The sequence below is a fragment of the Salmo salar genome, chromosome ssa20, assembly GCF_905237065.1.
Source record: "Salmo salar chromosome ssa20, Ssal_v3.1, whole genome shotgun sequence".
NCBI lineage: Eukaryota > Metazoa > Chordata > Actinopteri > Salmoniformes > Salmonidae > Salmo > Salmo salar.
Window position 1 is genome coordinate 3,667,959 of NC_059461.1, and position 13,114 is coordinate 3,681,072.

Genomic DNA, 13,114 nt, shown 5'->3' on the forward strand with positions numbered 1-13,114 from the left:
GTTTTTGCACCTCTTCCGCACTTACTTTACGGAATTCAAATTGACAATGCTTGTCTTTCATAATTTGGTCAGATATACTTCGTGTGTGTACAACCGAAATTCCATTTGTTGACTTCCTAACATATAAACCATGGCATGTTGATATATCACTACTGTATGCAGCATACACTTGTCTTGTTGTCACTAACAACAGTGAATTGATTTGAGACGATTGACAGTTTTGGGTGATGTCGAAGTTCGGCCCCTGCGCCAGAAAGGGGCGGGTTTGTGGATTGAGGTAATCGGAGTAAACAGTAAAGATGGCGATGTCTGGAGCAGGAGAGGGGTGCTCCAGCCTGAACGGGATCGTTTCCGAGATAGAACAGAAACAATTTACAGACCTACCAGCCGAATTACTTGAGTACATCTTATGCTTTCCTGTCCTCAAACATGTCGACATTTGCAATGTTTCCTGCAGCTGCAAGCGGCTACACGATGTTTGCCACGGCAGGGGGAAGGTCTGGGGACACCAGTACAAACTCAGGTGAACTGACATTATTATCTTGTTAGCTATCTTGCTAGCTAGAGATTTGACTATCTAACGCTAATTGGCATCTAAATCGCAGTTGCCTCTCTAAAATATTAGATCTATTTCAGTACAGTCATGACAGATCCGTTATAGCGAGCAAGCAAGGGAGCTGTCTAACGGCCGTTGACTTTCTGCTGATGCACCAAATTTGACATCACACAAAGCAGTAGGTACTATAGCCAGTTTAGCTAAGCAGCTGTACTACTAAAATGTCTCAGTCAAAATTAACAATTTCACAATTATTGTCTTGCACCGTATCGTGCCGCTGAGGACAGATATTGAAATTGTGTGACCTTGAATGGTGGGAAATACAGTGATTGGACTGCAGGTCTTGTGTAACGTTAGTTGTTGCAAAAATCAGTTGGCTTGACATGGCACTTGGCTGATTGTTTTTCTCTGAGCCCCATGCAGTAACGTAGTGGTTCAGAATCTATTGGTGTTCTTTGAAGGCCACAAACGATCAGCAAGCTACTGATCATTTGCAATTTAGGTAGTGACTTTTGAGGTCACTTTCGATTCTTATTATTTTTAAACATGAAATGCATTATGAAGCAATGACTTTACAATGTTTTTCGAGCTTTTTCATGGAAATTCCACATCCTAAACAGAAAATATCCCATCGTCTCTGATCAGTTCCACATTGGGTAGACATCAATAGAAACATAGGAAATTACTATGAAATAATACAATATTTCAGATGTCTGTATTACTTACTTTTTATTTGATTACTTATTTTTATTTGATTACTTATTTTTCATTCCTTAAAAGTCAACGTCTCATCTCTGCTCAGGAAGTAGCAGTCAGCCAGGCCATCTAACATTGTCATCCCCATACTGTACTGTCTTTAGTCATCCTATTTATACTGAACAAAAATATAAATGCAACATGCAAGGAAGTTGTAAGTGATGTCTTTAGTAGTAAGCTACCATGGTTGTCATTCTGACTTAGCCTAGCTATGCTGAACAAAAATGTAAACACAACAATTTCAAAGATTTTACTGAGTTACAGTTAATGTAAGGAAATCACTCAATTTAAATAAATAAATTAGACCCTAATCTATGAATTTTACATTACTGGGCAGGGGTGCAGCCATGGGTGGGCCTGGGAGGGCATAGGCCCACCCACTTGTGAGCCAGGCCCAGCCAATCAGAATGAGTTTTTCCCCACAAAAGGGCTTTATTACAGACAATACTCCTTAGTTTCATCAGCTGTCCAGGTGGCTGGTCTCAGATGATCCCGCAGGTGAAGAAGCCGGATGTGGAGGTCCTGGGCTGGCGTGGTTACACGTGAAGTCAGTTGGACTTATAGCCAACTTCTCTAAAATGATGTTGGTAGGGGCTTATGATAAATTAATATTCAATTCTCTGGCAACAGCTCTGGTGGACATTCTTGCAGTCGGCATGCCAATTGCACGCTCCCTCAACTTGAGTCATCTTTGGCGTTGTGTTGTGTGACACAACTGCACATTTTAGATTGGCTGTTTATTGTCCCCAGCACAAGGTGGACCTGTGTAATGATCATGCTGTTTAATCAGCTACTCGACATGCAACACCTGTCAGGTGGATGGATTATCTTGGCAAAGGAAAAATGCTCACTAACGGGGATGTAAACAAATTTGTGCACAAAATGTGAGAGAAATAAGCTTTTTTGTGTATGGAAAATTTCTGGGATCTTTTCTTTCAGCTCATGAAACATGGGCCCAACACTTTACATGTTGCCTTTTTATATTTTTGTTCAGTATAGCTAGGCTGCCAAAGTGTGCTGCAGAGCTGTCTGACAATCATTTTACTAGTTCTTCAAAGTAGATAAGGCATACTTTCATATTTTCTCTGGCCCTCTTGTCGTTGTTGTGTACGTTCCTCTCTCAGGTGGTCTGTGTGTATCTAACGTAGCAGATGTAAAGGTGTATTCGTCCAGAGATCTGTATCTAATAACGAGATGCTCATGTCTCCACCCTAACAATGGGAGTTGTTGTCCCAAAGGTGGGAAGGCAGGTGACAAACTTAGGTCCAAAATAAGCCCATAGAAACGCATTGGGCTTGTTTTGGACAGATTTTGGCTAGAGTAAAACCTTTCGCTTCACCTCTTCCTCTCTGATCTGTCTCAACCGCAAAAAAAACTGCTGCAAGGGATTATGATCATTGTTGTTAATTACTACGTTTCTGAGCTGAACTAGGTTGAATATTTGCTTAATGAAAACTACAACTCCCTTAATCCCTGCATCCCACATGGTTCTTAATTTGATTTATTTTGTGAATGATTTGATTTCTCTCTAGAGAAATGGCGCATTAGCCTCCAAAAAACGGAATTCAAGTAATTGAACTGACGTTGGTCAATTTAGTTGTTTAATAAATAAAATCGTTCAGCACTCTGCCTTAACGTTCTGACTGCAGTCCCTTTTCCTACACTCCCCAGATGGCCAAGATTGCAGAAGCATTACCGCCAGAACGAGTGTTGTGATTGGCTGAAAGAATACAGAACGCGGCACACTGTTGGTGTACAAATACGACGAACAGTTGTATCCATCTCCCAGAGATTCTTCACGGAAGTTGTAAGTGATTTCTTTAGTAGTAAGCTGCCATGGCTATTGTCATTCTGATTTAGCTATACTGAACAAAAATATAAATGCAACAATTTCAAATGTTTTACTTATTTACAGTTCATATAAGGAAATCGGTACATTTTAAATATTCATTAGGCCCTAATCTATGGATTTCACATGACTGGGCAGTCCTAGAATTGCATTTTATATTTTTGTTCAGTGTACTTCGTGGAGATGGAAAGAGGTGTTACTAACATTGTAAAAACTTAGCATGAAAGATACTGTATTTATTGGCAATCCTAACCCCACCACATCATGCTCAATGTGACTGGGCTGGCCTGATGGTGTATATGTGCATCGTGTGTGTGTGTGTGTTGAGTGCATGCAAGCGTGTGTTACGTGCGCTGCGTGCACGTGCGTGTAGTGGTGTCCGTATTTGAGTGTGTGTGAGCTTGGCTGGCCTCTTTAGCACTAACCCAGAGATCTGTAACGCAGCCGTGCGTTGGCCAGGTGCTGGGGGACAGCTTTGCTGAGATCGAGTCCCTCGGCGCCCCAGAGCACTTCTGTGAAGACGAGCTGCTCTCTATACTCAACTCAGACAGGAGGTAAGAACCATGTCCACACTCCAGTCCAGCACCAACAACTATCTTTGGCCATTAGTTCTGTGTTAAACCTCCCTGGAGCGTTGTAACAATGGACAATGAAAATCTCTGTTTTTCTCCCTTCTCTCTTGCCTTCTTTCTCATCACTCTCTCCCCAATCTATCTTTCTCTCTCATTTTCACCTCCCTTGCTCCCTCCCTCTTTCGCTCTCTCTCCCTCTTTCGCTCTCGCTTTCTTGTGCCTTCTCTCTGTCCCTCGCTCACTCTTTCTCCTATCTCTCTTCACAATCTCTCTGCCTCCCATAGGAAAAGCCTGACACTGAAGTACTATGCAAAGAAAATCCTTTATTTCCTGCGCCAGAAGAACATCCTGAGGAGTTTAAAGATGTTCCTGGAGCAGCCTGCAGAGCAGCAGTCAGCCCTAGAGGGTGAGTCATGGATGTGGAGTGGGCCTAGCCATACGCTACACTGCACTTAGGTTGATAATACACTTTCATGACTTGCAGTGGTGGAAGAAGTATCCAATTGTCATACTTGAGTAAAAGTAAAGCTACGTTAATAGAAAATGACTCAAGTGAAAGTTGCCCAGTAAAACTACTTGAGTAAAAGTCTAAAAGTATTTGGTTATAAATATACTTCACTATCAAAAGTAAATGTAATTGATAAAATGTACTTAAGTATCAAAAGTAAAAGTATAAATAATTTCAAATTCCTTATATTAAGTAATCCACATTGCACCATTTTTTTATACATATTTTTTATTCACGGCCTGCTTTTGGGTGTCAGGGAAAATGTATGGAGTAAAAAGTGCATTATTTTCTATTGTAGAGAAGTAAAAGTCGTCCAAAAATAAAAAAAATAGTGAAGTACAGATACCAAAATAAAGAAATACTTGAAAGTATTTTTACTTAAGTACTTTACACCAATCAAACAAAGTAATGCTGAATAATATGGGCATAATAACATACATGTGGAGTGGGTTTAGCCATGCACTGCACAATACACTCTTATCCTAATGACTAGTGGTAACAAACTCAGAGAAACAGCTTGGTAAGCATTGTCTTCTTGTGAATAATGTTGGGAATCTTGGGCATAATGTTGGAAATAATGAGGTGTTTAGGGAAAAAACAATGTCTGTGTTTCCCTCTGCATTGTGGTTTTTGAAAATAACATAAATAGAGTGAAAGTGTTATAGTCATAAGAAAAAAATGTGGTGTATAACCAGCTTTTAACCATGTACTTTTACAGTCTCCTATTGTCTCCTCTCCTGTTGTAGGAGCTGTGCTGGTAGACCAGTATTGTAACCCCCTAGCAGATGTGTCATATGACGGTATATCCTCCCAGCTGGAGGAGATCACTGACAAGATCAACAAGATGCTGCGGATAAAGAACCCCTCTCATCCAAGCCTGAGGGTCACACAAGGTTGGTCTGGACTGAGGAGTTTGAAACACATGTTCTCTCAGTGTCTCTTAGAAATGAATACAAAGAGCTGATACCAAGGCAAAACAAAGTAGTCTTCATGTGGAAAATTAGTCTTCATGTGGATTTAAAGCAGAATAATTAGTCGGTCATTTTGAGTCCATGCACATTCATATTGACATACGATCCTTTTTTGTTCTGAGAATGCCAAACTTGATTTTAGAGTTAACTCGCCCTTTGAAATATCTAACCAGGTACAGTTGAAGTCAGATGTTTACCCACACCTTAGCCAAATACATTTAAACTCAGTTTTTCACAATTCCTGACATTTAATCCAGGTAAAAAATTCCCCGTTTTAGGTCAGTTAGGATCACTACTTTATTTTAAGAATGTGAAATGTCAGAATAATAGTAGAGAATTATTTATTTCAGCTTTTATTTCTTTCATCACATTCCCAGTGGGTCAGAAGTTTACATACACTCAATTAGTATTTGGTAGCATTGCCTTTAAATTGTTTAACTTGGGTCAAACGTTTCGGGTAGCCTTCCACAAGCTTCCCACGATAAATTGGATGAATTTTGGCCCATTCCTCCTGACAGAACTGGTGTAAATGAGTCAGGTTTGTATGCCTCCTTGCTCGCACATGTTTTTTCCGTTCTGCCCACAGATTTTCTATAGGATTGAGGTCAGGGCTTTGGGATGGCCACTCCAATACCTTGACTTTGTTGTCCTTAAGCCATTTTTCCACAACTTTGGAAGTATGTTTGGGGTCATTGTCCATTTGGAAGACCCATTTGCGACCAAGCTTTAACTTCCTGACTGATGTCTTGAGATGTTGCTTCAATATATCCACATCATTTTCTGTCCTCATGATGCCATCTATTTTGTGAAGTGCACAAGTCCCTCTTGCAACAATGCATCCCCACAACATGATGCTACCACCCCCGTGCTTCACGGTTGGGATGATGTTCTTCGGCTTGCAAGCCTCCCCCTTTTTTCCTCCAAACATAACGATGGTCATTATGGCCAAACAGTTCAATTTTTGTTTCAGCAGACCAGAGGACATTTCTCCAAAAAGTACAATCTTTGTCCCCATGTGCAGTTGCAAACCATAGTCTGGCTTTTTTATGGCGGTTTTGGAGCAGTGGCTTCTTCCTTGCTAGCGTCCTTTCAGATTATGTCGATATAGGACTCGTTTTACTGTGGATATAGATACTTCTGTACCCGTTTCCTCCAGCATCTTCACAAGGTCCTTTGCTGTTGTTCTGGGATTGATTTGCACTTTTCGCACCAAAGTACGTTAATCTCTAGGAGACAGAACGCGTCTCTTTCCTGAGCGGTATGATGGCTGCGTGGTTCCATGGTGTTTATACTTGCACACTATTGTTTGTACAGATGAACATGGTACCTTCAGGCGTTTGGAAATTGCTCCCAAGGATGAACTAGACTTGTGGAGGTCTACCATTTTTCTTCCGAGGTATTGGCTAATTTCTTTTGATTTTAATATGATGTCAAGCAAAGAAGCACTGAGTTTGAAGGTAGGCCTTGAAATACATCCACAGGTACACCTCCAATTGACTCAAATGATGTCAATTAGCCTACCAGAAGCTTCTAAAGCCATGACATAATTTTCTTGAATTTTCTAAGCTGTTTAAAGGCACAGTCAACTTAGTGTATGTAAACTTCTGACTCACTGGAATTGTGATACAGTGAAATAATCTGTCTAAACATTTGTTGAAAAAATTACTTGTGTCATTTGCCGACTTGCCAAAACTATAGTTTGTAAACAAGACATTTGTGGAGTGGTTGAAAACTAGTTTTAATGACTACAACCTAAGTGTATGTAAACTTCCGACTTCAACTGTAGGTCTTGAGTGTAAATATAATTTTGTTTAATTCTCAGCCCTATTCTTCACTGATGTACTTTACAATGTGATCCTGTTTTCTGATTGTGTCTGGTTCTAGGCGATTGTTTTGCTGTAGACGACTTTGATCTCCAGAGACAGGTGGTCGTTACCCTCAATGCTGTTTTATACGAGCAGCTTCAGTACAAGGGCAACGAGTGTGACTACTACAACCCTCTCAACTCCTACATACACCAGGTATGAGCTACTACAACCCGCTCAACTCCTACATACACCAGGTATGAGCTACTACAACCCGCTCAACTCCTACATACACCAGGTATGAGCTACTACAACCCACTCAATTCCTACATACACCAGGTATGAGCTACTACAACCCGCTCAACTCCTACATACACCAGGTATGAGCTACTACAACCCGCTCAACTCCTACATACACCAGGTATGAGCTACTACAACCCGCTCAACTCCTACATACACCAGGTATGAGCTACTACAACCCGCTCAACTCCTACATACACCACGTACAGTAGCTCAGAGAGGTTATAGAGGACATGGATGATGTTTTCCTTGGCCAGTATTCACAAAGCGTGTCAGAGTTTTAGTTCTGATCTAGGATCAGTGTGTCTTTTCAGTCATGATGAATAGACAGGGGGACCTGATCCTAGATCAGCACTCTTACTCTGAGACTTTGTGAATATGGGCCCTGGACTTTATTATTAAAATGAAGTGAAAGCCTATAGAGGACCTTGATAATGCTATATCAATCAACTAAGAAACATGACAGACATTGTGGCTCTCATACTCCCATGTCTCCTCCCTCCGTAGGTGCTGCTTCGCCGGACAGGCATTCCCATCAGCCTCTCTGTCCTTTACATGACGCTGGCCAGGAAACTGGGGGTTCAACTGGAGCCTGTCAACTTCCCCAATCACTTCCTGCTTCGCTGGTGCCAGCAACAAAGAGGGTAAGGGGCCAAAGTGTGAGAGGAAGTGAATGGAAGGCAAAGGCTTCTTTAGTGATCAAAGACTATACGTTTTTCCATCCACTGGTATAGTTGTAGTGCATAGAGACAATCATAAAATTAATTGATCTTGAAGGGATAGTTTAACGTTTAGTTTTGAACTAGTTCATGATTGGGTGAAATTCAGTATTGCGCTCCCAAAAATGCTGGTTTTCAATATACCCGATGTAGCATTGTCTGTATTGCATGCCAGAAATCACATCAAAGTAACATGTTTGTACTTGTATTGATAAAACCTCATATCTCATTTCAGGAGTGGGGACATCTATGATTTTGTGTACATTGACGCCTTCGGTAAAGGCAAGCAGCTGACGGCTAAGGAGTGCGAGTACCTCATTGGTCATCAGGTGACTGCAGACTACTACAATGCCATCAGTACAACAGAAGTGCTGTTAAGGATGGTGGGAAATCTGCTGAACATTGGCAAACGAGGGTAAGATTTACAAACATAGGGATGTTTTTTTTCTGACTAATATATAATTTATGCTTTTCTGACATCAGAAAATCTCCAACCGTACATCATGGAATTGAATCAATCCAAATGTTTCTTTTTTCCTGATTTTCTATGTTGTCCTCAGGATCTCATCCTTGAGGTAATGTTAGAGTTGGTCAAAAATAAATTCCTACACTCAGCTGTCGCTGTTGTGGTATGAAACAACACTGTGTATCACTGTGCTATGTCATGCAGGGAGGGCAATGAAAAATCCTACCAGCTGCTGAGAGACTCTCTGGATCTCTACCTCACCATCAACCCAGACAACGTCCAATACCTTCTACTACAGGCCAGACTCTACTTCCACCTGGGCATCTGGCCTGAGAAGGTTAGCATGATATTTCAACATGGCATATCTACATTTACATCTTAGTCATTTAGCAGACGCTCTTATCCAGAGTGACTCCCCCGTGGGAATCGAACCCACAACCCTGGCGTTGCAAGTGCCATGCTCTACCAACTGAGCCCCACGAAACCCAAATACACTACATGGCCAAAAAGTAGGTGGACACCCCTTCATATTAGTGGATTTGGCTATTTGAGCCACACCCGTTGCTGACCGGTGTATAGAATCGAGCACGCAGCCATGCAATCTCCATCGACAAACATTGGCAGTAGAATGGCCTTACTGAAGAGCTCGGTGACTTTCAACGTGGCACCGTCATCGGATGCCACCTTTCCAACAAGTCAGTTCGTTAAATTTCTGCCCTGCTAGAGCTGCCCTGGTCAACTGTAAGTTCTGTTATTGTGAAGTGGAAACGTCTAGGAGCAACAACGGCTAAGCCGCAAAGTTTTAGGCCACACAAGCTCATAGAGCTGGACCGCCGAGTGCTGAAGCGCGTATGGTGTAAAAGTCGTCTGTTGTCAGTTGCAACTGCTCGTCGGAAGCTTTATGAAATGGGTTTCCATGGCCGAGCAGCCTAAGATCACAATGCCAAGCGTCGGCTTGAGTGGTGTAAAGCTCAACACCATTGGACTCTGCAGAAGTGGAAACGTGTTCTCTGGAGTGATGAATCACGCTTCACCATCTGGCAGTCCGACAGAGGAATCTGGGATTGGCGGATGCCAAGAAAACGCTACCTGCCCAAATGCATAATGCCAACTATAAAGTTTGTTGGAGAAGGAATAATGGTCTGGGGCTGTTTTCATGGTTCGGGACCCTTAATTCCAGTGAAGAGAAATCTTAACGCTACAGCATACAATGACATTGTAGACGATTCTGTGTTTCCAACTTTGTGGCAGCAGTTTGGGAAAAGCCCTTTCCTGTTTCAGCATGATAATGCCCCGTGCACAAAGCGAGGTCCATACGGAAATGTTCAGTGTGGGAGAACTTGGCTCAACCCCATCGAACACCGTGTTCCAACATCTAGTGGAAAGCCTTCCCAGAAGAGTGGAGGCTGTTATAGTAGCAAAGGAGGACCAACTCTGTATTAATGACCATGATTTTGGAGTGAGATGTTTGACGAGCAGGTGTCCACATACTTTTGCCCATGTAGTGTACATGTAATTGGACCAAATGGCTTTACCAATGGCTTTGATACTGCAGATTTGTTGTTAAAAAAAAAAAAAGTTGTATTGTCACATACACCAGATAGGTCCAGTGAAATGTGTTGTTTTACATGGTGCCGCTGGAGCAAATAAGGGTTACGTGCCTTGCTCAAGGGCACATCGGCAGATTATATTCTTTCACCTCATCTGCTCAGATTTTCGAACCAGCGACCTTTTAGTTACTGGCCCAATGCTCTAACCATTTACCTGCCTCTACCTGCTTACTACAGTCCAGAGCAGAGGACAAGCTTTCCCCAACTGATAATGACTGGTGTCTGACCCCTCTCCTGCCTCTTCCAGGTCCTCGACATCCTGCAGCACATCCAGGCGTTGGACCCGTCCCAACACGGGGCAGTGGGTTATCTGGTACAACACACCCTGGAACACATCCAGCACAAGAAACACCCTGTAGAGCCAGAGGTGAAGAGACGCAGTGCCCCCGAACACTTAGAGCTGCAGTACAGTGTAGGCCTCATCATGAAACACAAGAGGTGGGTCTGAGCAGTCAGTCTGTCCGAGCAGTCTGTCTGCCTGCCTGCTTCCCTGTCCGAGCAAACGGGCTGTCTGCATGTCTGTCTGTTTATCCATTCCGTCTAATCTTTCCATCTGTTTGTCCTTCCTTCCATCCATCCCTGAATCAGCTGTTTGTCCTCCACCACCCTCTATCTGGGTAAAGCTGCCATCCTCTGCTGTTGATTAACACTGTCAATGTAAAACTACTGTAATCTGTTGAATGGCAGAATAGGTATTTATGGATTACTTTTTATTATAATCACTGTGATTTATAAACCTGTAGTGTGCCCTTTCCCCATGTGACACTGTACCTCATCTCTATATCTGACACTGTGTGACGGTCCCCATTCTCTCCAGGTCTGGCTATAACTGTGCAATCTATGGCTGGGACCCCAAGTGCACCATGAGCCAGGAGTGGATTACCACCATGAGGGTCCACCAGCTGTCCAGCGGGGCCAACCAGCCCTTCTACAACGTCTTAGTGCAGGATGGCACCTGCCGATACGCTGCCCAGGGTACATCTATACCAGAGACATTATCTTTCAGTGACATGTACAGTATGTAATTCTCAATGTCAGGGCAGTGGTAGTTCGTTAAGGAGGCATTCTGAGAAGAAACATGACAAATGTAATACTTGAAATGCTTATTGAAGAGTTATACATGCTGGATGAGTAAGGTGCTGCTAAGGTGTAGGCCTATATACTTTCAAATGTACACAGAATATGCAGCTATCTTGTACAGTAACTTGCTTCGGCTCAGTTTGAGATTTCCTGTTACATGATACTATACTTAGTATCTTTATGCCTCTTTTTCTCTCGTCTCCTAGAAAATCTGGAGCCCCATTCCGCCCCTCTGGAGATCGCTCACCCGGAGGTGGGACGCTACTTCTCAGAGTTCCATGACAGCCACTATGTTGCCAACGAGGAGCTGCAGACACGCTACCCAGAGGACATGGCAGAGACTCTGGGCACCGTACAGGACCTCTACCACAGACTGATGCCCAGCTCAGTGCAACAGGAGAGCCCCAACGGCCCAGAGGGACCTTCCCAGGAGAACCAGGACAGCCAGGAGAACCAGGACACCATGCCCACATAGCTAAGCCTTCACTACTCGGCCCCATTCAAAACAACCCCTAGTTCCTACCACCTAGGCACAGGTACATCTGAAAGAATTGGATGTGTATAAACAATATGGCAGAATTACAACTAGCCTGTCATAGGGCAGATTGTAGCTACTACTAGCCTAACCTAACGTGGAAAGATGCCTGAGCGGAGTCCTCACTTCCGTTTTTCAGGGGAAATGGAAGTTAGGTTGAAAATACTGTATCCCTGAAAACCAGACATCCGCTTTCAGCCAATGCCCGCTAAGGGTGCTACTAGCCTATTGGGTGGAAGGTTGGCGCTACGACTAGCCTTTCATTGGACCGGGAGGCATTACTACTAGGGCAGGGTGGAGCTACTACTAGGGTCTAGGGGTTGTTTCTGGACAGGGCCCTCCTCTGTTCCCCATCCACTTCCATTACTTGACACGACATCCTGTCCCCAAAACCATCAGGGCCGTCGGTATTCACAGAGTCTGAGTAGGAAGTGCTGATCTACGATCAGGTCCTCCCCCTGTCCATATTATCTTATTCACTATGATCATAAGGGCAAAACTGGTCCTAGATCAGCGCTCTTACTCTGAGAAGCTTATTTTGAATACTGACCCATGAATGCTTCAGTACCTGGATCATGTGCTGTACCACCGCCTGCCAACCAACACCAGTCAAAGCCAAAGCCCCTTTTCTCTCTCTAACTTCATGAAGACTTACTGAGATAGTAAGTGTTTCAATCTCTCTCCACCTCAATATACTTTCTCCAACATCTGTCAAGAAGAGGTCTTCCCAGACTTGACTCCATAGTCCCTCTACCCCTCCACTTCCACTTCAATTAATATAAAAATTAACTTTACAGTATGAAACAATATGAAAATGAACCTTGCAGTATGAAAATGAGACTTGCAGTATGAAACAATATGAAAATGAGACTTGCAGTATGAAACAATATGGAAATGAACCTTGCCGTATGAAACAATATGGAAATGAACCTTGCAGTCTGAAACAGTATGAAAATGAACTTACAGTATTAAACAATATGAAAATGAGTGTTACAGTATTAAACAATATGAAAATGAGTGTTACAGTATGAAAATGAGTGTTACAGTATGAAAAGATATGAAAATGAGCATTACAGTATCTCACACATTTTGAGTTGGAATACATTCAGTTGTACAACTGACAAGGTCTCTCTTCTTCTGTCACATTACATTATAATAATGATTCATGCACTTAAGAAAGGATAACTTTCACATTTCTAGAACGTGTTATTAAACAATTCTGTATATTTACAAGTAAAACAATGCAGGACTTCAATGACTTGGAACAGGAATGGGTTGTGAGACTTAATAAAAAGTTTCAATGTTTCTTTTGGTCTTGACTGTGTTATTACATAAGCCTACTGCAGTTTTTTTTCTGTTGTTTCTTCTAGAATGTACTCCGACTTGA

General features: G+C 42.6%; 1 protein-coding gene across 3 annotated transcripts; it reads left to right on the forward strand.

The window, feature by feature from the left end:
- Positions 1 to 261: 261 nt before the first annotated feature.
- On the forward strand, positions 262 to 13,032 carry fbxo21 (F-box protein 21). 3 transcript variants are annotated; one of them, XM_045704270.1, is made up of 13 exons: positions 262 to 523; positions 2,984 to 3,119; positions 3,606 to 3,715; positions 4,018 to 4,139; positions 4,988 to 5,134; positions 7,097 to 7,233; positions 7,825 to 7,961; positions 8,272 to 8,451; positions 8,597 to 8,611; positions 8,707 to 8,839; positions 10,360 to 10,550; positions 10,930 to 11,087; positions 11,399 to 13,032. In XM_045704270.1, the coding sequence occupies exons 1-13, from the start codon at positions 300 to 302 to the stop codon at positions 11,665 to 11,667; spliced, it is 1,959 nt and encodes a 652-aa protein (XP_045560226.1). In that variant the 5' UTR covers positions 262 to 299; the 3' UTR covers positions 11,668 to 13,032. The 3 variants fall into 3 exon arrangements, with proteins under 3 accessions (XP_045560226.1, XP_045560228.1, XP_045560227.1); XM_045704272.1 differs by having other exon boundaries at positions 3,621 to 3,715; XM_045704271.1 differs by lacking the exon at positions 8,597 to 8,611.
- Positions 13,033 to 13,114: the final 82 nt, after the last annotated feature.

Excerpts from the sequence above, each read along its gene's own strand:
- fbxo21 (XM_045704270.1), top strand. The coding sequence starts at position 300 with ATGGCGATGTCTGGAGCAGGAGAGGGGTGCTCCAGCCTGAACGGGATC. Across the intron at positions 524-2,983 it reads GGACACCAGTACAAACTCAG|ATGGCCAAGATTGCAGAAGC; the intron begins GTGAACTGACAT and ends TACACTCCCCAG. Across the intron at positions 3,716-4,017 it reads ATACTCAACTCAGACAGGAG|GAAAAGCCTGACACTGAAGT; the intron begins GTAAGAACCATG and ends TGCCTCCCATAG.